Source organism: Archocentrus centrarchus, chromosome 1 (assembly GCF_007364275.1).
Source record: "Archocentrus centrarchus isolate MPI-CPG fArcCen1 chromosome 1, fArcCen1, whole genome shotgun sequence".
In the NCBI taxonomy this organism is placed as follows: domain Eukaryota; kingdom Metazoa; phylum Chordata; class Actinopteri; order Cichliformes; family Cichlidae; genus Archocentrus; species Archocentrus centrarchus.
The window spans coordinates 32,797,699-32,824,765 of NC_044346.1; the positions used below are offsets into that span (position 1 = coordinate 32,797,699).

Sequence of the window (27,067 nt, forward strand, 5' to 3'; positions counted from 1 at the left end):
AGTGAGTGAATGACAGGAGCCACGGCCAATTGGAGCCAAGGGAGCATGTCATTACCCTCACCCTTGTGGTCAACCTTTAAACAAAGCCATGTTGGACACCTGCCCTTGAATTTGAACGAATAAGACTAGTTGGAAGGGAGGGGCTTCTTAACCCAGTTTCTAAAGAGTGTAAAAAAAATATAGAAAACCTTACCCCAGGTGAATGAACAACCCCCACGTCAGTATTCCCTCAGCTTCCTCTTCTTCTATAGCAAATACAGGCTCTTGGGAACTGAAGTCCCAAATTACAGTCATTAATCTCCTTAAGGCACATTCTGTGAACAAACATGTCTCGTAAGCTGCGTGCACGCATTCGCTATAATAACTGAAGATTCAAAACAAACAATGTCTGTGAAAGTGTTGGGGGGCTTGACAGTGCAGAACAGCTTCGAGGAAGGTTTTTTTTTTTAATTATTATTATTTGAAGTATTTTTGAGCGGTTAAGGGTGGATCAAAACCACACAATGGAACAATGTGAGGTTAACAATGGCTCTCCAGAGATTGCTGGAATTATTTCATTTGTACATGGTCTGGCTGGCCACAACCAGGGCTGTGTTTGCCTGCATGCTTATTGTTGTCATTTGTGCAAAATCGCAGGCATCTTTTGGGAGTTTTGCCTTAGACGAATGGTGGCATATTGTCAAACCATGCTCCGCCCTGAAAACCCTGGTGGATTCACTTTTAGGATTCCTGTGTAGGGGAGGATAGTAGTTAGAGTGGTTACTGTGTGGTTGAAATTGTCATAGTTCCAATTTAATTACATAATAAATGAATGAATGGCTTTGTGGTCCTTTTGTTATGTGGTTGAATTGGCTATCTAAGTTTGCTGTTCTTTTTCTCACTCATCAGTAGCACAGGTCTAGCCTGGCTTTCTTGTAGATGTGCATAATTTGACTCTAACCCTAACCCTGTGGTATGAAAATTTGTGAATTTTGGCTTGTGGAATTTTTTCTCCAAATTCTTGGCAATCAAGGGCCAAAGAAAAAAAAAATTCTAATTGGCTCACATTTAAAAAAATTCCAAAAAATATATATATTTTTTTCTTTTACATGTAAAGGCCAGAGTGTGGTTAAGTGTTACTGCTCACGTCTGATAAGAACCCAGACCTATAATAAAAAAAACACTATCGGGTAAGACATTACTCAGTGAGCATTCACTGGTGGAATAGCAGTTAATTATTATGAATATGCTAATCATCGCTGAAACTTGTACTCACTGTGTTGCTTAGCAACCTTGTTATTTAGCTATTTCCTTGTATTGTTTAATAACAGAATGACATTTAATTAGGGCCCGAGCACGAACTGTGCGAAGGCCCTATTGTAATTGCTTCGTTTATTAGGGCCCGAGCACGAACTGTGCGAAGGCCCTATTGTAATTGCTTCGTTTATTATTATTATTTTTTTTTTTTTTTTTTTATTATTCAGGCAAATGAATTGGCTTTTTGGGGGCTTTATCATATTCAAAAACTCATGAAACTTTGCACATGCGTCACACCTGGTGAAAATTTAAGTATTTTAATGGGCTCGGGCAAGGGCGCGCCCAAATGGCTCGCTAGCGCCCCCTAAACTGGAGCCCCACCGCTGTGTTTCACGTACATGAATGAAACTTCATACACATGTATATCATGTCCAGGCGCACAAAAAATCCTCTTGGAGCCATGCCCTAAACCCAACAGGAAGTCCGCCATTTTGAATTAATTATGCAAATTTGGCGATTTGCAGCCCTCACACTTTTTCTAATAACTCAGAGGTTTTAGACGTTATCATCTTCATATTTGGTTTGTCTAACCTACACCCCCAGGGGAATCTAAATCTCGAAAATGGTGAGTTTTTGCCAAGGGGGAGGGGTCCTTATGCCCCTTTGAACTTTGATCATTCGCCATGAAATTTTGATTGCCTCTCATTCGTACCTACATGATCCAATGTGCATCAAACTTCTCCAGTAGGATGAGGGTGCCCCCCTGAACACATACATATGACAATATTTAATATCAGTTGCAGCGCCACCTAGTGGGACCAGGAAATGTCATATTTTACACTTGGAGGTCCAGCTCCAAGGTGGTTTAGCAGAACCATCTCAAATTTCACCTGGAAAGCCTTAAGAAGTTGGACTTACTGTGTTTTCAAAACTGTGACTTTTTGACAAAAGGGCGTGACCCTTATGGGACGGCAAAGTTCGATGATTCGCCATGAACACAAAAATGGCTGTAACTCAAAGCCAACTTGCCCAATCTGGCTCAAACTTCAGTGGTGTAATAAGCACCCTGTCCTGAACAGATTGATATGCATAAAGTCCATAAACGTTAGAGCGCCGCCTAGTGGCAGCTCGGAATATCTTAAAATAGCAAGTTTTTTGAGTAGCCCCGGAGCTACGTTTTATCTACATGTATGAAAATGTACATGCTCATGTAACATACTAAGACGTACAAAAAAGTCTCTTGGACCCATACCCTAAACCCTACAGGAAGTCGGCCATCTTCAATTGAAGGTGTCAATTTTTGCGATTTCCACGCCTGCTATTTGAACGAACTTGTCCTAGGGCATTTCACCCAGTGACACCAAATTGGCTCCAGATCATCTACACAAGTAGCCCATCAAAAGTTATTCAGGGTTTTGTAGAATATTGAACGGTGTTGCCATGGCAACCCTCTGAATTTGGACTTTTTTCAATTTCAAATTCACAGAGATTCTAAACATCAGCCCCTGGGCTGTGCTTTCTCTATGTACCTGAAAATGTGCCTGCTGATGTAAGATGCTAACATCTACAAAAAACTCTCTTGGACCGATAGCCCAAACCCAACAGGAAGTCAGCCACGTTTACCTTAAAGTGTCATTTTTGCAGCATTTTTCGCCTTTTTCAGGCCTTTTTGCCTCAACTCCTCCTAGGGCATTTGACCCAGTGAGACCAAAATGGCTCCAGATCATCCACACAAGTAGCCCATCAAAAGATATTCATGGTTTTGTAGAATATTGAACGGTGTTGCCGTAGCAACCCTCTGAATTTGGACTTTTTTTCCATTTCAGGCCCAGATAGGTTCTAAACATCAGCCCCAGGGCAGTGCTTGGTCTGTGTACCTGAAATCGTGCATGCTGAAGTAACATCCTAACACGTACAAAAAAGTCTCTTGGACCGATAGCCGAAATCCAACAGGAAGCCTGACATGTTCTAATTAAGGTGTCATTTTTGCAGCATTTTTCACATTTTTCAGGCCTGCTATTTGAATCATCTTCTACTACAGCTTTTCATCCAGTCACACCAAAATGGCTCCAGATCATCTACACAAGTAGCCCATCAAAAGATATTCATGGTTTTGTAGAATATTGAACGGTGTTGCCGTAGCAACCCTCTAAATGTGGGATTTTACTCATATACCACAGTGCACCAAATTGTTACATCTCTGACATACATTGTCCGATCTGCCTCAAACTTCACAGGCTTAATGGGAGGGTAAGGGAGACCGGACACACCCCTCTATCAGCTTTGTTTCACACTCATAACGCCACCTAGTGGCAACAGGAAATCAGTAGGACACTGATACTCATCATCCTATGGTCATTACAGTTTCATTGATGGCTGCAGGCATTACATAGAGCATTGTGACATATTAATTAGTGGGCACTCACCGACGCCACCTAGTGGAAGCGGGGAGACGATCGACGCGAAGTACGGCTAGCCTGCTGAGCCGTCAGCAGCCGGGTGAGCCAGCTACTCTCTCGTCTGCGAGAACCTCCGAGCGCGGTTCGGCTGGAGCGTGCCACGGGTCGACGCGCGGCTTGGCTGGAGCGCGCCAGGGGTCGACGCGCGCCGGGTGCGAGGGCCCGCTCATCGCCGCTTGCGGCTTTAATTATTATTATTTTTTTTTTTATTATTATTATTCAGGCAAATGAATTGGCTTTTGGGGGCTTTATCATATTCAAAAACTCATGAAACTTTGCACATGCGTCACACCTGGTGAAAATTTAAGTATTTTAATGGGCTCGGGCAAGGGCGCGCCCAAATGGCTCGCTAGCGCCCCCTAAACTGGAGCCCCACCGCTGTGTTTCACGTACATGAATGAAACTTCATACACATGTATATCATGTCCAGGCGCACAAAAAATCCTCTTGGAGCCATGCCCTAAACCCAACAGGAAGTCCGCCATTTTGAATTAATTATGCAAATTTGGCGATTTGCAGCCCTCACACTTTTTCTAATAACTCAGAGGTTTTAGACGTTATCATCTTCATATTTGGTTTGTCTAACCTGCACCCCCAGGGGAATCTAAATCTCGAAAATGGTGAGTTTTTGCCAAGGGGGAGGGGTCCTTATGCCCCTTTGAACTTTGATCATTCGCCATGAAATTTTGATTGCCTCTCATTCATACCTACATGATCCAATGTGCATCAAACTTCTCCAGTAGGATGAGGGTGCCCCCCTGAACACATACATATGACAATATTTAATATCAGTCGCAGCGCCACCTAGTGGGAACAGGAAATGTCATATTTTACACTTGGAGGTCCAGCTCCAAGGTGGTTTAGCAGAACCATCTCAAATTTCACCTGGAAAGCCTTAAGAAGTTGGACTTACTGTGTTTTCAAAACTGTGAGTTTTTGACAAAAGGGCGTGACCCTTATGGGACGGCAAAGTTCGATGATTCGCCATGAACACAAAAATGGCTGTAACTCAAAGCCAACTTGCCCAATCTGGCTCAAACTTCAGTGGTGTGATAAGCATGCTGCCCTGAACACACTCATATGCATAAAGTCCATAAACGTTAGAGCGCCGCCTAGTGGCAGCTCGGAATATCTTAAAATAGCAAGTTTTTTGAGTAGCCCCGGAGCTACGTTTTATCTACATGTATGAAAATGTACATGCTCGTGTACCATACTAAGACGTACAAAAAAGTCTCTTGGACCCATACCCCAAACCCTACAGGAAGTCGGCCATCTTCAATTGAAGGTGTCAATTTTTGCGATTTCCACGCCTGCTATTTGAACGAACTTGTCCTAGGGCATTTCACCCAGTGACACCAAATTGGCTCCAGATCATCTACACAAGTAGCCCATCAAAAGTTATTCAGGGTTTTGTAGAATATTGAACGGTGTTGCCATGGCAACCCTCTGAATTTGGACTTTTTTCAATTTCAAATTCACAGAGATTCTAAACATCAGCCCCTGGGCTGTGCTTTCTCTATGTACCTGAAAATGTGCCTGCTGATGTAAAATGCTAACATCTACAAAAAAGTCTCTTGGACCGATAGCCGAAACACAACAGGAAGTCAGCCACGTTCACTTTAAAGTGTCATTTTTGCAGCATTTTTCGCCTTTTCCAGGCCTTTTTGCCTCAACTCCTCCTAGAGCATTTGACCCAGTGAGACCAAAATGGCTCCAGATCATCCACACAAGTAGCCCATCAAAAGATATTCATGATTTTGTAGAATATTGAACGGTGTTGCCGTAGCAACCCTCTGAATTTGGACTTTTTTTCCATTTCAGGCCCAGATAGGTTCTAAACATCAGCCCCAGGGCAGTGCTTGGTCTGTGTACCTGAAATCGTGCATGCTGAAGTAACATCCTAAGACGTACAAAAAAGTCTCTTGGACCGATAGCCGAAATCCAACAGGAAGCCTGACATGTTCTAATTAAGGTTTCATTTTTGCAGCATTTCTCACATTTTTCAGGCCTGCTATTTGAATCATCTTCTACTACAGCTTTTCATCCAGTCACACCAAAATGGCTCCAGATCATCTACACAAGTAGCCCATCAAAAGATATTCATGGTTTTGTAGAATATTGAACGCTGTTGCCGTAGCAACCCTCTAAATGTGGGATTTTACTCATATACCACAGTGCACCAAATTGTTACATCTCTGACATACATTGTCCGATGTGCCTCAAACTTCACAGGCTTAATGGGAGGGTAAGGGAGACTGGACACACCCCTCTATCAGCTTTGTTTCACACTCATAACGCCACCTAGTGGCAACAGGAAATCAGTAGGACACTGATACTCATCATCCTATGGTCATTACAGTTTCATTGATGGCTGCAGGCATTACATAGAGCATTGTGACATATTAATTAGTGGGCACTCACCGACGCCACCTAGTGGGAGCGGGAGACGATCGACGCGAAGTACGGCTAGCCTGCTGAGCCGTCAGCAGCCGGGTGAGCCAGCTACTCTCTCGTCTGCGAGAACCTCCGAGCGCGGTTCGGCTGGAGCGTGCCACGGGTCGACGCGCGGCTTGGCTGGAGCGCGCCAGGGGTCGACGCGCGCCGGGTGCGAGGGCCCGCTCATCGCCGCTTGCGGCTTTAATTATCATTATTATTTATAATCATTATGCTTTGCATTTCTTTGTCCCCTGAAGATACTTGCAGGTGCTCGCCATCATGTCCTGACTAATAGCACTGTTTGTACAGCCTCTCACAGCTTCCATGAAATAACAGATTTGATTTAGTAATTAAACATGTAAACAACCCGCAAATTTATTACTGATGAAGCATCCGTGCAGTCTTGTGTGAATTAAATGCAACAGATTTATGGGAACATGAAGACATGCTGTCTTTTTACCATATAGGTAAAGCCAATGTGAATATCCAGTGGGATGAGGAGTCTGCTGAGAGCTTGCCATCAAAACCAGTGAGAATAGCGTTTGTCCTGGTGGTCCACGGACGAGCGTCTCGCCAGTTTCAGCGTCTCTTCAAAGCCATCTACCACACCTCTCATTACTACTACATACATGTGGACCAGGTAAGCTGCAGTTAGCCATTTTCTTTGATTTTCAATAGCAGAAGTTTTGAAAATGCGATCCATTGGTATGGGATGCAGTTTTGATGAATTTCTTTGTTTCAGCGCTCTAACTACCTGCACAGGCAGGTACAGGCCTTGGCCACCCAGTATCCCAATGTGAGGGTGACTCCGTGGCGCATGGCCACCATCTGGGGTGGAGCCAGTTTGCTGACCATGTATCTTCGCAGTATGGCTGACCTGCTGGCCATGAGGGACTGGAGCTGGGATTTCTTTATCAATCTCAGTGCTGCTGACTACCCCATAAGGTAATATTGAAGGCCCTCATAATTAGGGCAGCTCAGAAAAGAAAGGTGTGGGATGTTTGAAGGGAGCTTAGTCATGTGACTCCATAAGGAACGGCACTGCAAGGAAAGACAAAAAATTTGGGAGCAAGCATACAAAAAAGGTCAGAAATCTGTGCATTTAACTTGATTTTCTCTTTAAGAAGTCAAACACCACAGTAGTAGTTGTCAGCCAATATAGAAGAAATTCAATACACGCTAGTCTGAGCTCCTGTGGTTCACTGTGAGCTTTAAATACAGAGTCACTCCAAACCAAACAAATCGATGAACTAGAACCTCTATGTTCACCAACACTTTCACATCTTCTCTTCCAAGTGCCTGCTTCCTTGCTTGGACTCCATTGTAGGGGTTACATAGTAAACTGATTGCAATTTAATTGCCACGGGTCAATACCTATTGACTCTCCAGGCCTGTTGTGTACTGTATGGTCCAAAAGTCATCTCTCTACTCGAAAACATCCCACTTAAGAAGCTGTAAAATGTAATTAAAACCTACAAAGTCTGCGTGAACTAGATGTGAAGTCAGGTAAGTGACCTACTGGAAGAGGAATTTCATGACTTGGAAGTTTGTTTGTTTTTTGTATGTGAGTTTATAGTCCTTCTGGGAGTTGAGGGTCTGCTGGGTTTTTGATGTAGCTCTGCAGCAGCCAATAAAAATCCTCCTATTAAGGAAAGAGTTATCTCTTCTGCACAGCCAGATGTCCACCGGTTGAATTTAGACAAGCTGTAATGGCCAGTGGGTGAAAGGAAGCTGGATGTGATGTCTCTACAGCTGGAGCTAAGATGCTGAAACAAATGTGGATGTTGTTCATGGTCGAGTTCAGTCTTGTTGAGTTAGTCCGTTTCACCGTGTCGATGAATGCTGCTGACGTGCTGTCTGTGTATGTTTGCCTTTTCATGTGTGTCTATGTTTCTGCACCACTGTGTGCACTTTTGAGTTTTCGTCTTGCCGTCTGGATACTTCGGTGTGTTTCGGCACCTTTCTCTGCACAGTTGTGTTTGTTTGTCAGCGCATGATTAAAGGTATTTGTGAGTATGTGCGCCAAGACACTGTTTTCTTCTCGTCTTTTGCCTCCTCATTTGCATGAGGGTGATGTTGTCGAGAAAAGGGCTGACGTTGGAGGTTTTAAGCCCCATCTGTTGGGAGACGAAACGATTGATGGAGCGAAAGACGGAGCCGAGAGGCAGAAATGACAGGGAGAGGCAGAGGAACAAGAATATGCAGTTAGGGAAAGGAAACAAGAGGGAATTGCGTGTTTTGGATCCATGCAATATGAAAATATGTAAATTGAATTTTGTCTTTGCTTAGCAAGTGCATTTTGTAACCACAGCTTGGATTTGACTGAGTCTACACAGTGCCTATCTACAGAGTTAACTTGCAAATGTGGTCCTTTAAGTGGCACGTCTGGGTCCAAGTCCCTGTAAGAGAGCGAGTGCTACTCAAGTGTCTTCAAGCAACAAAGTGAAACCCATTCAGCTGTTTTTTTCTTTCTTTTTTTTTTTAGCTGACAATCCCTCCTGATCTCTTTAGGAAGGAGATCCGGCAAAGAGAGCCATTCTTCCTTAGAAATAAACACATCAGCATTACATTATCATTATGGACTTAAGTTACTAGCGCAGAAAAACATGTTGGAATAAGCAGATGCCGCCCTCCTGTGCAATGGCAAACCCACGCTACCACAAGAGTTATTCTCCCATTTCCTTTGTTAATTCATTACAGCCCATAATCCATTACACAAACTGACTGTATTAAATGTATCCAACTAAAACTGTACCATCTGTTTTAATATTTCCTTAAGATGCAAAAATTTTGGTCACAATTTTTTTTTTTTTGCCATATTGCCTGCGCTGTGTTGTTGCAGGCAGGAATGTCGGGGGCTCCCCTGCCCTGTGCTGCTCTGACCATAGCTGTTGTTATCAGTGGGACTGGAGACAAGCATTATTTCCCCTCTAATTCCCTGATAATGTCTGTCCTGCCGCATGGATGGCTCTCAAAGGCAATCCCAGAGCCCCTCACACCAGCAGAGGGTCTGTGTGTCCAGGGGGAGCTATACCGTGTGTGTGTGTGTGTGTGTGTGTGTGTGTGTGTGTGTATGTGGGTGTGGGTGGGTGGGTGGGTGTGTGGATGTGTGTGTGTCCAGAGAGGCCAGGGGATGAGTTACATGCTTGCTTTGTCAGAGAATACAGCCCTCTTTCCCAGCTTTTATCTACACACTCTCCTTCCTTTTTACCTCTTTTCTTTAAAGCCCCTTTCATAGACTTTACAGCAGCTTTTAAGAAGTCTGAGCTTTGTGAGGCAATGACTAGCTGCAGGCATCATATCTTCTAATCTCTTTCACTTTGTCATCTGCGGCTGGAAAAAGCGTTGCATCTCATACATTAGCTTTGCTCATTAAGTGATAGGTGTCATTTCCTGCTGTAAAAAGAAGGAAAAAAAACCATTAGCCCATCACAACAAAGATCTCTTTCAAGATCCTGCTGAAAAACTGTAGTAGTACTTTTATTTTCTGAAGTTACAGAATCTTTTTGTGGGCTTTTACAGGACAGAGGTGATAAATGTATGATCCATCTCTGATTTGTGTGAGTGAGTTCATACTGTCCCAGCTATGGCATTCAGCCATCGACTCTTGAGGAGCGTATTAACAATGTTGGATTTAAAACGACACATAATAAATATAACAGTAAGACTATGGATGTCAAACAGTGGCATAATAATAATGTCTAATTGGCTCTATTATTTAAAAGGTGCATGTTTTTCCAGTGTCAGGTGCGTGCGTGCGTGCGTGCGTCTGTGTGTGTGTGTGTGTGTGTGTGTGTGTGTGTGTGTGTGTGTGTGTGTGTGTGTGTGTGTGTGTGTGTGTGTGTGTGTGTGTGTGTGTGTGTTTGTGAGACAGAGCAGCCACAGGGCAGACAGTAAGCAAACCAGACCCAGTGGACAGGGTGACCACTCAGGTGGCAAATCTGGAGCTTGACATGAATTCCCTGTGTGTATGCATGTCTACACGCATTTGTTTGCCTGCGAATGTGCACTGTATTGCCACTGCGCATAGTTGCAGATACGTACCGTGTATGCATTTGTTTGTGCGCGTGGAGTTGAGACAGAGAGGACTGCATGCATCTGTACAGCACATCGTCAGTTAGGCTTTATGGCTCAGGACCTCCTGAGATAAGCCCCCCAGGCTGTGAAATTGCTCCTTGAAGAGAAAATGACATTAATATGCGCTTGTCCCTCCCCCCACTGATCCTTGAGCCTCGCTGCTCTTTTAGAAAGGCAAGCGAAGCCATCATGAAAAGCTCCACCACAGATGAAATGTTAGAACCACTGACTGGGGCATAGCCTGCAGAGCAAAGCTTTTAGCCTGTCTGGCCTGTATATGAGGGAGTAGACTGCTCTACAATGTGAGAACAGCACGAAGTCATTCATCAAAATTGTGGATAGCGCAATCTTTTGTATAATTCTAAATAGCTTTAACAACTTGAAGGCACTGAGAGACTGATCCTGAGAGAAGCCGAGGTCTTTAATTGATTGATGTGTGACTTTAAGCCCTTGAACAACTATTTCCTTATTACATTAAAATTCCTGGCCACTTGAAGATGTGTTTTTTTTTATTTTTGTTATTTCACTTAAAAGTTTGAGCTCCATTGTGCAGAATGATGTATGTGGAGATTGAACACAGGAAGAAGAATTTCTCAGCCTCACCTTCAATGTCATTTTAACAAGTTTGTTTTCAAGATTTTACCAATACTTTGGAACCAGTTTGCAACTTACAAAATTGTGACCCTCCAATGCAAACAACAGACAGCAGATTTATAGTGAATTTGGAGACACTGTGTGTTTTGTGGTTGACTTGTGATTTGAATAATGTTTGCATATTTATAGAACATAAGGATTGAGATGTGACTTGTTAACTGAACTTTGCAGCAGTGTATGAAACACATCATTTTTAGCACTTTATGTGTCATTAAACATGTGTGGAGATGATCATTAAATAATCATGACTAAAGGCCAAACAGTGAAAGTTAAAGTTGGTATGATAAACACACTCAAATATTATTTCGAATGGACTTTGGGTGTGGCTGATCAAATTGATTTGGTATCGGTATTCTGTAAATCACCTTTTTATTTCCATCGGACCACTCGGGGGAGTCAAACAAACATGAGTATAGAAATCTTTTCATATGAAACAAAAAGTCAGCAGAAAAAATAAATCATGTGTTCAACATGAATCTCACCAATCACAGAGAGACTTTCATGCCTTTAAAGTCACCGTGAAAATCAAATGATAGTTTTTGCTTCTGTAATGTGACATATTTCAGAGAAGTTATGGGCTGGGGTATTTAAATCCTCTCACGTGTGTAGAATAATGTATTATTACACTCACACATTCCTCACCTGCCGTGCCTGTTTAAGAATTACAAAGGAGAAGAGATTTGTTTGAAGCACGCAGTGTCAGTTCAGTTTATATGATGGACAGGGCCGTAACTAAGGTTTAGAAATTAGTGAGGTGCTGGATTTTTATTCTCTTAATGTATCATATTTAAGGGGAGTAGTACCTGTACTCCAGTAACCACCAGAAGAGGCTGGGTGGATTTGCATTACTGTCAAAACCGGAAATTTTGTAAACCGCAAAGGACTTTATTTTGTAGAACTTCCTGCTTTTGCAGAAGCAATTGTGCAAATAGAAATATGGAAGATGAGTGTTGTGTGTATAAAACAATGAAAATACAAAATTATTTATTCACTTGAAATTAAAATAGGATGATGCAAAAGTTACTTACTCAGTGGCTCCGACACTGTTGTGCCTCTGATTCACTCCTCGTCAATCAATTATCATTTAGAGTCTTTCAAAGTAAAAGCCATCACACTTTGATTCATGGCAGTCTTTTTACTGTTTTGTTTTGGTGGAAAAAGAAATAACTGAGGTCCAGACCTCGGTCACCTCATAGCTGGTCTAACTTGGTATCGTCTCCAGGACAGTTAAAATGTTTTAAAGTTTGATGACTTTGCCCCAAAATAAAATTTAAAAAGTTTCTGTGCTTCCACTACGGGCTATCAGAAGTGTTTTAGCAATCATGAAAACAAATATCAATAAACAGTTAAGTATATGGCACAGTAGTATGTGTATTTATTTTTTATAGCAAAAAGGTAGACTAGTTTGCTTAATTTTCCTCTGAAACTCATATTTGTGCTGCAAAATCAGTGTTTCCAGCTGAGTCCTGACACATTCTTCCCAGTCAAAAGTAACTCATTATCTGTTATGTTTTAGGACCAACGACCAGCTGGTGGCCTTCCTGTCCAAATACAGATACATGAACTTCATCAAGTCCCATGGCAGGGACAATGCAAGGTGAGATGCAAATTGTGAAACTTAATTTTAATCTCCCCAAAGCACCCCACCCTCTCCCATACTAGCTGGCTAGCTCTGTCTGTGTTTCTTAGTCACACACACACACATACAGTCTATGTGCACACACAGCACGCTCCTGCCAGTATGGTGTGGTCACTGAATCATAATACAATTAGCTCCCATCTGTGGCTTCATTAATTAACCTTCTTGGTGGGGTAAGCTAGCGAGGTGGCTGCCAGAACGTTTGTCTCTGCTGACACCACCCTGCCGCCCCTAGCTTTCAGCCACATCATACCCCAGTGGCAAACCAGTCATCGCCAAACACTGTGGGCAAAAATACCCCAAAGCACATGGGAAAAAAAAAAAATTTGTCCAGCACGGATGCATGAGTCAGCATGACTCAGCACTGCCTTTTTGTGTTTGCAGTCACAGTATTTTATTCAGTGCTACATGCTAAGAGTGTAGCTGTTTTGTTCCTCATTTAAACCTTTGTTAACAACAATAATAATCTTGGTAATCCAGTTGGTGCATATGTTTGGATGACAAACTCAAATGCTGGAAAAGGAATGAATATATTTCTAAAAGGTTTTTAGCATATTGTGTGTGTGTGTGTGTGTGTGTGTGTGTGTGTGTGTGTGTGTGTGTGCGTGTGTGTGTGTGTGTGTGTGTGTGTGTGTGTGTGTGTGTGTGTGTGTGTGTGTGTGTGAGCCACAAGTTCACTCATTGTCACCTTTCAGAAAAGAGAGGGAACAGCCTGACTTGGATGACCTGAATTTGACCCCCTCCATATAACACTCAATATGTTCAAAGGAGTAACACCACCCATTGCGTATGGAGGGTGTCACTCTTCTCGCTTTGTGCGTGTGTGTGTGTTTGTGTGGTGTCAAGTGTGATCAACACATTTATGATGTCATTTAGAGTCAAGCTAAAGGACAAAGGAAAGGAACGAGGTAGTTAGCTGTTGTGACAGCTGAGCTATCTCTTCATCTTTTTCTTGGGTATTTTTTTGCCAATTTTATTAAATACCAATTTTTTTTTATTTTTGAACAGCAGGTCCAGTCTGCAAACCAAACTTTCAACTACATTTTACTATAAACAACTAAACATTATTTGTCCTTCCCCTAGGACGATCATTGCTCTTTGCAATAAAGGAGCACGCCTTAAAAAAAATTTAAAGTTTACAAGAAGAAAATTGGGGGAAATATAAATAAGTAATAACTACAATGCACACTACACTTTATTTTATTTTATTATTTATTAGATTTTGGATATTGTATATTTCTTAAATTACACTGCACCTTCCCTTCCCAGACCTGTATTGTATATTGTGTATTGTATATTGTATAGCATTTAAGTTAAATTATAGGACACTGTATAATACTAGAGAGACACCATCAACCGGAACTAAATTCCTTGTGTGTGTAAACATACTTGGCCAAAATAAACCTGATTCTGATTCTGAAGATGTTGAGCTTGTTTTTATGTAAAATTTTTTTCTTTAAAAAAGAATTTCACCTGGATTTTGTATTATTTGAGATAAGGATCAATGCTCTAACACAGTGACTGTTTCGTTAGGTTTATCCGTAAGCAAGGTTTGGATCGCCTGTTCTATGAATGCGACACCCACATGTGGAGGCTGGGTGACCGTAAAATTCCCGAAGGCATCTCTGTGGACGGTGGGTCCGACTGGTTCCTTCTGAACCGCATGCTCGTGGAATATGTAATCAACTCCAAGGACGATCTGGTCACCAACATGAAGCGCTTCTACGCCTACACTCTGCTTCCTGCTGAGGTAACACACACTGACAGAAGCTGCGCTCACAGGTTCAAGTGTCTCTTAATCTTTGACTGACAGGTAAACACTGCTTTGCACGTAGACTGTGTCACATATAGAGATGTTTATTCTGTTCTCTTTTCACAGCTTGGAAAAGAATTTGACAGCAGACATAAAATCATAAAGTGAAGGGAAGATGTAAAGGCTGATTTTCCAACCTTATACAAGGATTGGATGAGAACTGAATGATCTCTGTGGGAAAATTGAATGCTTATCATGAGCTACTGAGAATCTCCTTTCTCTGCTCCTACTCTATTTCCTCTCGTGAATTGGATGGTGTAAAAAATAAAAGGTATACAATTTTCTAATTTTGCCTCTCTGTCTTTGCTCTCCACCTCCCCCTCCCTCTCCCTATCCATTTCTGTTTCTCATTTTCCAGTCATTCTTTCACACTGTGCTGGAGAACAGCGCCCACTGTGAGAGCATGGTAGACAACAACCTGCGCATAACAAATTGGAACCGTAAACTGGGATGTAAGTGTCAGTACAAGCACATCGTGGACTGGTGTGGATGCTCTCCTAATGACTTCAAGCCAGCCGACTTCCACCGCTTCCAGGTAATAATGACACACAAAAACCAGTCCAGACAAATTTGCTGGTTGCCTTTTGTGATCACTCAACAATAACTCAAAAAGGGCAATTTTACAAAGGGGTCTCAATGACAGAATGTTTATTTATTTAGTCTTTTTAAGAGGAAAATAATAAACCAAAAATATGCAGTCTCTTAGTTACGCCATAACTAATCTTCAGTAACAGATTTCAAAATGTATAGGCCCTTACTGTTTTTGTTCCACGTGTAGTCTGTGGACCAATCACATTTGAGTAGGCTTTGTTTGCATGCAGGTGAACAGATGATGTAGAGAGTGTGTTTGTGTGTTTTTTCCTTCTGAGCAGGTGCAGCTTTCTGCACCATCTCCTTAACGACAACTTTAATCTCCACCTTTTTTTTCTTTTTTCTCGAAATTTTGACTTTATTCTCAAAATGCACAGTTTAATTAACAATTTAAATGCACAGCTTATAAGTTAATGTCTCCTATTGCATATATTTGACGCATGAGCCTTTCAGCACCAGGCACAGTACTGTGAAAAAGTCTTGAACCACCACTCATATTTTTAAGGACACACTCCCCACCATGCAGATGTATGCTAAATCTTTTGGCTAATAGCTCTTTGGAAATCTTGCTGTTGGTAAAATGCTATTTTATGCCTGTCAAACAGTATTATCCTTCATTTTTTCCCAGCAAAAGGAATTCGAACAAATTACATTTTTGCAACCAAGAGCTAGTAACAGCGTGCCTAAAGTTACGATTTAAAATTGGTTCTTTGCTAAGTTTACTGTTATGTGTAGACACAGCACTGCCTCATCACTTTAGTTAGGTGCCTTTTTTGTGCTCACATGATTCATAGATGATTCAGTGTGATTCAAGTGGTTTAACAAAAAAACATTCCCCCGAAAATGGTCAGGTACAAGGACTGGACTGAAAATGAGTCAAAAAGCACCCAAGCCTGGAGAACTATTGTTCAAGACCTCTTTAAAAAATAAACGAAAGTCTGGTTCCTGTAAAGAAACGAGCATTGGCTCAAGACTTTTGTACAGTGCTGTATGTCACACTGTATTTCCCAGTATACCCAACATTTAAAGCTAGTGGTAACAATGTGTTTTCTATAAACCAGGATTGCCAGAGCCAGTGAGAGTAATCATAATCGGAGCCTATATTAACTCTAAAGTATGACAGAGAATAGGTTGGAAATCCATAAGAAGGGTCAGAGAAAAGTTCCTGATGATGATGAATGATTTTTTTTCAAAGTTATTGATGGTAAGGCAATCACAGAATGATATTGTTGTGGCTTTTCCTCATCATAAGTATAAGTTGACAGTAATTATGCAAAAACTCTTACTGCCTCAACAGTGGGCCAAAAGTTCTGGACTGTAGATTTAAAAGGCTTTTGAAAGTTGCAGACTAACCATTCAATCAGCAATCGTTGTCAACCTACTAATTTAGAGTAAAGTTGCAAAAAAAAATCTTTCTTTAAAAAAAACATTTAGAAATAAAACAAGGCCATAACATGAAAAAAAGGCATTTATCATGTGACTTTCTTTACCTAGTGATGTATTTTTAGTCAGATAACTCACACCAGACATCATAAAAAAGGGAAAGGTTGGGAATTCTGCAGTGTCAGTAGGCCGCCAACTTGGGTGGCTGTGTTTGGTATATGAGGTGAGGAGAGTGAGGCATGTTAGTGTATATGACGCAGTGCAGCCCGATTTGGCAGCCTGAACTAGCTCACAGGCTTTGCTCCATAAAGTGTAATAGAGCAGGTCTCTGTTTATCACATGATTGATCACATATGCGGTGGGTTCAGTCCAGCAATAGCCAGTATTGTTCATTCTTTAAGAAAATTCAAGAGCAAGAGCTCACATAATTTTGACATTTATTACTGTTTCATTCGTGGGAAATTTGTAATATTCCCAGTAGTTATTAATGTGACTGTCTTTAGCTTCCAGCCAAATGCTATAGGCATGAAAGGATTTGCAAAAATGGAAATTCCAGCTGTCTTTTTTTATCTCATGTTAAGGAAAATCTGCTGCTTAAGAACAAAAAAAAAGTATTTAATAAGCAAAACAGGCAAAAGGCCAGGAAAAAGGCTATGCAGCACATCTTCATCAGAGATGTCAATCAAACACATCTTCAAACGTGCAAAAATGAACATGAAAAAAAAGCATTACTTTCAGGGGATATTTGGAGCACGTCAGTATGTTGTGGGAAACCAGCAGCAATCTTTAAATTCTCTGCTCTCAAGGTCTGTCCTCTCAACCTCAGCATCCAATGTATTCCCACAGCTTTCACAGTCAATATGTGCAAAATTATGTCTCAATTAGTATGACCCTGAAAGAAAAAATGGCAGTAATAATTAGATCTTCCCAGCCTTGGGTTATGTGATTAAGCGAACAGTTAGCTAGCCTTTCAAAATGAAAGTGAATGAGTGGCAGTGACTCTAGGGCCCCAGAGAAAGTCAGTGTCACACTTTTAATGTGCTCCTAAAATGTAAAAGCTGCAGTACAAAGTGACTACAAATGTTCTGCCTCAGCTAAATTTGACTTTAAGTCATATCCTTCAAGAGCGACGAGTCATTTAATCTCTCCTGTTCTTTACATACCAGTCGGCGCACGGACCTCAGTTCTTCTTTGCCAAAACTGTCTGCCGTCTGTCTAGCCTCAGTCTCAGTTCGGTGCCAACCCTTTACCCTTGGCAGTGCCTCTGGGTCTGGTTGGCACCTTGGTATCAGTGAAGTCCAACCCTGGGAACAAGACTTTCCAAAAGCAAGCCAGGGCCTGGGATTAATAGGACTTAATTTACCGTTAAGAAATCTCTTTGAAATGGTACAGCCAAGTAAAGAAGACTTGAATTTGTTTTGCAGATGAGAATAATATTTCAAAGTTAGTACAACTATCAAATTTCTGAACTGTACCCAACAGGGGAGTAGTAATTGTTAAGGGAGAAAGGTGTAATGTGCCTTTTTTTTTTCTTAGTGTATCTTTGTTTAGTAATGGGGTACATTTTTGGAAAGACAGGCTGCGACAGGCTGGTGCTTTGAGATGACTCCACGGAGGGCACGTCAGAACACACAAGATCCTGGACTGTCTGGGAACTAAAACGTGCTCCTTTGCATTTCCTTTGATATCGCGAGCCAATCGGCGAGTGTTAGCGCTACATCTGGCGCTGTGTGAAGCCACAGCGGCATCCCACAGTTTCTGCTACAGCATGAGAAAAAGCGGATCTCTCAGAAATGTGCCACAGCATGATTAGGTCTCCTTTTTTAGAAGGTAGCACCGATGTGTTCGGTGCCGGATAAATAGTTTGGTGTCTGGGACTTAAAAGATGTCTTTGTGCGTAAGCCAAGCTGTGAAGGTGGCAGATTTCGTGATGCGCCATCACAACTGCACAATCAACAATGTAGCAGGGACAAAAAAGGGTAAATAACATGTGGCTTGAGTGTCCAGACAGAGTGATAAATGCAAAGAACTGTTAAAGATAAAGAAATAAGAGACAATTAATGGATGGATGCGTACAGAAGAGCATGCAGATGCTTATAGGGTATAGGTTTGTGTCTGGTTCTTGCTTTTCTTTGTCCTTGACTACTAATATTGACTATAGTTCCTATAATGAAGCTGTCTGGGGCGGATGCCCTGAGTGACTTACAAATCCAGTGATGCACCCAAAATCCTTTCATCAATAGCAATTGCATCATAATGTGATTGACCTTTAAACACCCATGTCACTGGAGTGTTGGTGGATTTGCTGGTTCTGCCTCACAAGTCTTGAATTTGTAGGATCTGCTGCTAAAACGATGCGCACAGGAGCAGCACAAGATCTTTTTGCTACATGAAGCACTGACAGCATATTAAATGGGGGCTACCTTGTTTTATGTCAGTGTTTTTCAGTGATTGTCCAGTGCATTGCTGAAAAAAATGTAACTGTCTGAGGAAAGGGTGACTTTAAATTAAAAACTGTTTTCTAGTTTCTTCTGTTCTTAAAAGCAGCTGGGCTCATTTTACATATCAAAGTCTGTTTACAGGTCTGGGGTTGTACTAAATTACTTATGTGAAAAGTGGTCGTATAAAACTTTATAATGTCAGAGGAAAAATGATGTCAATGTCAAGAAAGAAAGGAATTTACCGGAATACTATGATAGCTTGAGGCCAATGACTTTAGGCTACATTCGCTGCTATGAGGATGCACGATCAACTTTCCAGCCAACTGGCAGTGGAGTTGCATTGTGGGTAACATAAGCACCAGTTCTGATGAGGAAGAAAAGACTTTATTTGTGGTTTGACATTTTTGTCTATTGTAATTTTTGCGATGCTGAATTAATGGGGTAATCTTTTAAGCACATCTAAACCGCTCCAGTTTATCTTAACACCCCTTGTGGGGCCGTGACCAGGAGGCTGGGAACCACTAAAGTACAGGACACCATTTGTGCTGCAAAAGAATGAAAGAGAGCGAGAGAGAGAGACTTAGGAGAGAGTACATTTGATTTAATACATAATAATTAATTCACAAACCCATACAGTAATGATTTCCCTATTTTTATCTGCTACTTTCACTCACTTTTATACTACCTCATATCTAATTCTTTCTTTTTCCTGCCCACCTGTCACTTCCTCGCACATCTCACGCATCGCATTTGTTCTCCTGACATCCTGGCGCACAACCATTTCTTAATCTTCTCCTTTTTTCTTCTCTTTATCTCATCCGTCTCTGCTTTGCTCTTCCCCTCCCTCCCGTCTCTGTCTCTGTAGCAAACAGTGCGGCCCACCTTCTTTGCCAGGAAGTTTGAAGCCAGCGTTAACCAGGAGATAGTGAACCAGCTGGATGCCTACCTGTTTGGACCGTTTCCCCAAGGAACGCCGGCATTGAACTCGTACTGGGAGAATGTGTACGATGAGCCAGATGGCGTGGCCAGCCTGTCGGACACACAGCTAACATACTACCACTCTTTCTCACGACTGGGCCTGGCCAGGGCCGCCGCCTCGCTGCAGGGGAACCCAAATGATCACAGCTGCAGGTTAGTTTTTTAAAGATGTGCACAATACACAATCCCACAGGCTTTCACCTGTATGCATGCAAATAGTTCTCATGCATTTGATCCACTGTCCAGCCACGCTCACACGTACTCCTTATTATTATTGCAACACACCTGTACCTACATCCACAAGTGCTCTTCAGCCACGCCCATATTAGTATACGAGACCACAACATACAATATATAAAAGCCTTTTGTTTGTTGCCTGTTGATGCATCATCTCACATAGATCGCATGTCATGGAAATAGGATAACAATGGACAGTACAAGTCAGCAACTGGGAACTCTGGGTAATCCTATTCATTTTGTAACACAATATGACACTCAATTTATCCAGCAGATAATGACGCTGTATAGGTCATAACATTGAAAGCTGGCCTTTATGCTAGGGTATGATTAGTGGAAATGTATGAATTCCAAAGTGCTGTTAACATGCAGTATGTGGTTAAATTAAAAGGGAAAACCCACAGTATTCTTTCATATTTAATAGGTGAATGGAACATTTCAGCTTCATGCATTTTAGTAGGGGTTTTTAATAGCATATGCTTTCAGTAGTTTAGTTTTTCTTTAGTTTATTTGCAGAGTTATTCGACCTATCTGCAAAAAAACAGTGACAAATTCAATATATTAATACAGAACAGAAAGCTGAGGTGGAAACTGCTAATTTGTGTACATGTGACAGAAAGCTCCATGCATTTCAGTGCATCCAGAAAACACAAACCTACAATGGCAAATAAACATTTTTATATCCATCTTAATAATGTCAGCAAACATTAACGCAGTTTGGCCCCACATGACCAGGAGCAACTGTTTGAACAGTATATGGTGGCAAAGAGTGATGTGAGCTGCTGTAGCTTTTGTTGGTAGTCATCCAAACTGCCAGCCTCTATTTCTTCTCATGAAACTTTCAAAAATCATCAGGTGCCTTGCACTTGCAGTTATAGAGTAAATCTAGAAGGCAACACGAATGCCATTACCTCAGCTGCAGTGCACTGCGCGTGAGCTGAGACAAGTTTGCTCCTCGTAAGCAGGGCTCTGCTGCGTCCAGTGCCCTGCTGCATTGTGGGTGTCCTGTGAAACCGTGTAGGTAAAGCTGGGCCGTGAAAGAAAGCATGGTTTCACAGTCAAACTTCAAAACCATCTGTCGGCTACAGCTGCTTTTATTCAAATACTGAGCATCTGTGAAAACAGAGAGCTGGAGCATGGGACAGGTGTGCATGTGTGGGCACGTGCACGGTGTGCAATAGCTGAGAGGGCAGAGGTCGTAGAATAAGAAAACAGGAAGGAACACTGTAAATATCTGCATGTGTGCGTATGTAGTGTGTGTGAGCATTTATGCAAGCACCTAATGACTGATGCTGTTAATGTGTCTGTGCGCACATGTGTATGTAATGCTTTCTGTTAATATACTGTATTTCACTGGTTGTCAAACTGGCATGCCCACCAAAAAGTTTACACCCCACAGTTTTTTTATCAGTCATTAACAGTAACAAAAGATCCAGGTTGATCTTTACTTCAGTAAAGGTCACCGCATTAATTGGTGCTTATCTTTCCTAAGAAAAAAAAAAAATCAACTAATTACGTGCATTAAAAAAATTGAGTGATTGAGCTGTATGTGCCCTTCTTTCTGGAATTACCACTAGTGCAACAAACCATTTGAATAACAGACACTGTTGTTAGACAATACTTTTTTTTTTATGCAGTAACCTCTGGTATATTTTTCCACAGTAAGTGACAAGATTAGGAAAAAATAAACCTGCAAGCTTATCCAACGGTAGCCCCAGGTTGTGCTTCTCATGTATGCACGTTACACTAGAGGCATGAAAACAACTCTACCTGGCAATCTATGAAAAATACAGCATGTTCTTTAGCCACACTTAACTACTGTAAGGGAATCCTAGAATCCTCACATTATTGTATAACCACTGGGATTTAAAAAATATTCTCTTTTACCAACAACCAAGTGTGTGTATTACTTTACTTTGAATTGAACATAAGGACACAACACAAATGTTTTCAGCAACATTACTGGATGAAATCCATGAATAATTCACTATGTAACAGACAAAAAAAGACATTAATAGCAACCTTTAAGCTGTTGCTAGATCTGTATTTGATACCATTCTATGATTTTTTTTACAAGTAAAAATTAAGAACTGGCACCCAAAGACTCACACAATTTGGAGTGAGGCATTACTTAGACCAAGCTGAACAAAGACAAGAAATAAAAACGAAATTTCCTTGTGATTTTTGTAATTCAACCACACTGTGGTCTATTAACGTAATAATTAAATACACAACGTGTGTGCTGGGACTCTGCAAGACTTGCCCGGAGCCGTCTTATTTAAGTTTTATTGACCTGTAATTTTACTTCTTGAGCTAAGTAATTAAAACTGATCACATTTTTTTTCAATAAAGCGAGTCACAGCAAAGTTCACATTTGGAAATATATCTTCCCACATATGGTGCGTGTGTGGCCGCATGTTTTGCATGCATTTCAAATTCAGATGTGCTACCAACAGATGGATGGGTCAACCTCAGTGTGAGACCTGAGCAGCAGAGAGAGAGAAAAAAGGACACAGAGAGTGATTTGGCTCTTTTAGCAGCCTGCTGTGACTCAATTGGAGAGATTGTGGAGTAAAAGCCTGAATGGAGCTTCTGTGCAGGCTACGCCCTTTCCCCCCTTCTCACTGCTTCTCACACTGGCAGCCACGTCTCTTCTGGGGAAGATGGGACAGAGAGCAGAATGAAAGAAGAAGGGAGAAGAGGAGAAAAGAGAGGGGAAAGGCAGGTGGGGAAATGTAGAAGAGGGGAAAAAGAGAAAGACTCGGGGGAAAGGGAGCAGGAGAGGAGGGAGTGTGCAATGCTATTCTTGTGAGTGTAAATATTTGCTGTTCTGCTTGTCAGGGTAGCATTTACCAGGACGGGTTGACTCCTGGTCCTTTAGTGGAATACTGATGAGGCCATAGGCACAGGGGAGCAGGGAGAAACAGTGTGTGTATGTGCGTTTGTGTGTGTTAAGCTGTATAAAAGAGGAGGAATAAAGAGGAGTTCAAGGAAGCAGAAGGATGAGAAATCTGGGCGAGAAGGACTCAGGACGTGTGCAGAGAGCAGCTGCGCCGTGTTCCCCAGCAGTGCCTGCCCTGGCCCCTTTTTTGTTTTTCCAGAAGTCACTCCGGCTGGGTGCCCTGAGGGCAGACCCTCTGTCACGTATGAAGCAGCACACACAAATAAACAACAGACTAATCAGAGGGGCAGGACCTTTATTCGGCTTCAGCTGACTGGATGACCCAGTTCAACTTTGTTCAGCTGACTTGTAATGCTTTAGTTGGGTTTTGTCTGTGTGTGTGTGTGTGTGTGTGTGTGTGTGTGTGTGTGTGTGTGTGTGTGTGTGTGTGTGTGTGTGACTAATCTGAATATGCTGCCAATGCAGCCCATGACTATTCTGTAATTTTCAGACCACTGCAGTCCCGACTGTCACGTGTCTTCTTAATGCCATCCTTTCCACTTCAGAGCACATGTTAAAGCAACCAGCACATTGTAACACTATAATAAGCAGTGAAGAAGGTTTAGTTACTAAGAAGTTCTCAAAGGTACTCGTGCTTTATTTAAGATTTCACCAGTTCATATCTGATCTTTGATCTGTTGCAACAGTCAAGAACCTACGAAGTGTGAACACAGCAATCGCAAGCAGTGCTGTTTGGCAATCGTCTGCCTAGTTGACACATGTCTTTTACCAATTGGATTTCTGTTAAAGGTCACTGAATTAATGTCCACCGTGTCACACAATCACAGAGCACATTGACTCTCCACTAACCTTCACTGCAAGCATTCATTAGCATCCAGCCACATTAGCATGTCCAGGGCCGGTTCCCTCCAGACCTTATCCACACGAATCTTGACATTCTTCTCTTCTTACAGTATCAGCCCTGAAAAGCAGCATCGTCGGGAGGTAGGTCAGGAGGTATCAGGTTTGCTAATGGATTCTCATTTTCTCAATGCTCTGCCAGGTACTTCCCCATGGGCCACCCGGTGTCAGTGCACCTCTACTTCCAGTCAGACCAGTTCCAAGGCTATCTGGTTAGGCACCACGCTACTAACCTAGCGACAAGCAAGCTGGAGACCATGGAGACTTGGGTGGCGCCCACAAAGAACTTCAAGTTAACCACTCCTCCTACAAGCACATTCAGCAGGTTGCAGTTCGCAGAGGTGAGTCGGCGTATTAGTCTGTGTGACCTTGCGTTCATTTTTAATTTGAATTCACTTGTTTGGCATGAGTCACGAAGCAATCAGTCAGCCACTGCCTGCATCAGAAATTGAGTTCCATTAAAACTCTGAGCACCACACAGTAAAAACACGCTCTTCAGCATATAATTAGAGGTGAGATATACAGCTCATTGCCATGGTGACCTCATATATTGCCCTTGCCAAGACTCATAGCAGCGCATCTCCAAACAATTAAACCGGTGCCTGTAATGGCCTTGTAAAATGTAAATCGATTGAATTCATCCCAGTTTACAGGGATGAGTGCTTCATGTGCTGCTTATTTGTTGTTTCCTAATAGAACGTCTTCTCACCTTCACACTGGAATGCCTCCCTTGATTGTCTTGTTATGTTAATGTGTGTTTCTGTTTACCACAACGCCTGTTTAGGATATAGCCACTCGGCTGTGATGTGACAGCCACAGAGTGTCTTTTTAAAAAGGACAAAATTAACTGAGTGAATGCAAATTGACCTTTTTCCCTGCTTTTATCGTGCGCGGCTTTGCAGGAAGCAGAAATGTCAACAAATTTGTGAATAAATTTGTTTGCGCCTAAGCACAACACTTGTACACCTGGATACACCTTGACCATGTCCGACCTTTTCCAGTGGTCTTGGAGTGAACACAAAGGGATCCAGACACCCAGCCACCACGTGGCCCCCTCTTGCTGAACCCTGTTTGTCTGTCTAGCCTATGAAACCGTGAGTGACAGAGAAGTGATGTGAGCTGTGGCTTTTATCTGAATGCTCAGCCCGAGAAAACATTCTCTGTCTGGCACTGTGTAGTGGCTGTCAGTCAGTCAGTTTGTCTATCTGTCATTCAGAATGCAAGCAGAAAATGACAGCACAGCAGAGCAGCAGTAGCTCGGTGCGTTCTTGTCAAATTTGTAGATATGGACCATTATACTAAAGCTGTATACTGGAGTTTGCTAGATAAACCATATGGTTGGCTTAACAATGGGTTCCTTGTCCTCCTTCAGATATAAAGAAAGAAAGCTATTTCCACATCTCTGTTGCTGCCTTTATAGGTCTTTTTACAGCAGTTTAGAATAGGACCACTTAAAACCTGCACATTTAAAACCAGTATTTCACTTCAAGTCATACTTGACATTGAGAGGCATATTACGCTGTGCTGGATAAATCCTATAGCAGCATGACTGACTTTAACAGAAGATTTTGTCCTCATTCCACCACAGTATAGAAGATTTATGTAGACATACATGGCAGATACATAATAACACACTGCTGTTATTTTTTAGTGTAATTGAGTTCAACATGAAAAATGAAAACGAGTGTAATCAAAATGGTTCTGACATAGTTTATGCATTTTCAGACATTTTGAATGCACTCCTTATCATCAGTCTTTCCGTTCGGGCGTCTGTCCGTGAGTTTATACCTTTTCAGTCAATGAACTCTGAAACCACATGTCATGTACCACTGTGTGGCAGACAGGATGAGGACCCCAATGCAGGGCTCTGGACACAGATATAAACTCAAAATGCACAGCTTTATTGCCGAAACTCAGGAACACAGGGCTCAGACAGAGAGGCCCACAGCGGGGGAAACACGATAATGATGACATAAAGACAGAGAACTAAACCAGACACCGACAATATATACACACGCGAGGTAACGAGGAGTGACAACAGCCGGGAACACAGGTGAACCTAATCACACTAACGACACAGGGAAAGCAAAACAGAAGACAACACACAGGGACCAGAAAACTATCAAAATAAAACAGGAAGTAACACGAACATGATACCCACGCAGACTTCACACAAAACACTGGGCAACCAGAAATCAATATGTAAACAAAAACAACTAAAAGGACAGGAAATTATGATGGATAATCAAAACCAAAACAAACTAGGAACATAACAGAACTCATTGAAAACAGAACCTTAAAGAACTAAAGTACAAAACGCTGGGCACACAGCCCAGGACCATGACACCACAAGGAATAGAGCTGGGAAATTCAGCATATGTGTTCTTTACCCTTCAAAGATTTGCAATACGATAGTCATACATCCATCCGTCTGTCCATCCCAGAATCTGTCTGTCAAGTTTTACATTTCCTGTCTATAGAATCCAAAACCACAAGAAATAGAGCCGTGAAATTTGGCATGTGTTCTTTACTCTTCAAAGATATGCAGTATGATAGTCATATTCCTGGATGTTTAGTACCCTTTGTACACTTTGGCTGTATTTATCTGAAGTGGAGCGTAATCAGCATGGAGGATTTCAGGCTGCTAATGCTATGATAATATATGCCTTTTCTCAGCCTAATCATGTGATTATATTGTGCTGTGTGATTGGCTATACCAACTTGACGGTCATTGACTGAAATGGAGAAAATGGGGATTCTCTATATCTAGTAACTGACCAGCTGGCAGTAGATAGATAGTGAGAAACTGGGGAATCTGAAATTTCTAGGTAAAGAGCCAGTCTGTTTATAGTAACATCAATTCTAGGCTGCAGCCATTTGATTAGCCTATGAAACCAACTTCTGATTGGCTGAGCACTGTCTATCATGTTGGTCAGGGATCATAAATAGTACAGGATTTGACTCACCATTGAGCAATATTAAAGCCATCCCTACTGCTCAGCATTATTGCTCAAATGTAAACAACATGGTTGCATTATGTTTTGTACATGGTTTCCTTATGATTATAGCGATGCATTGATATCAGCATATTTTGCAGTATGGATGCATTATGTAGTAATATTTCTGTACACACATGAGTCTAATATGATGAGATTAAGCATGCATTATGTCTGGCTTATTGTTATAGATTGTATAAATAGAAAGACATTATGTAGTATACACCCTTGTACAAGCGTGCAACGTGTACTTTCTCTTATTTATTTATCACGGAAATTTTTTGTCTGCTCTAGGATGTGGTTAACAAAAAGTATTTGTAGAAGT

At 41.8% G+C, this 27,067-nt stretch overlaps 1 protein-coding gene across 1 annotated transcript in view; it reads left to right on the forward strand.

Annotated features, from left to right (window-relative positions):
• xylt1 (xylosyltransferase I) overlaps positions 1–27,067 on the forward strand; it is a 106,373-nt gene that overhangs the window by 66,429 nt on the left and 12,877 nt on the right. The window contains exons 4-10 of the mRNA XM_030741706.1: positions 6,599–6,771; positions 6,874–7,076; positions 12,379–12,459; positions 14,035–14,251; positions 14,673–14,849; positions 19,595–19,860; positions 23,889–24,087. Coding sequence (XP_030597566.1) covers positions 6,599–6,771; positions 6,874–7,076; positions 12,379–12,459; positions 14,035–14,251; positions 14,673–14,849; positions 19,595–19,860; positions 23,889–24,087 — 1,316 coding nt within the window. The remainder of the gene's footprint in view (positions 1–6,598; positions 6,772–6,873; positions 7,077–12,378; positions 12,460–14,034; positions 14,252–14,672; positions 14,850–19,594; positions 19,861–23,888; positions 24,088–27,067) is intronic.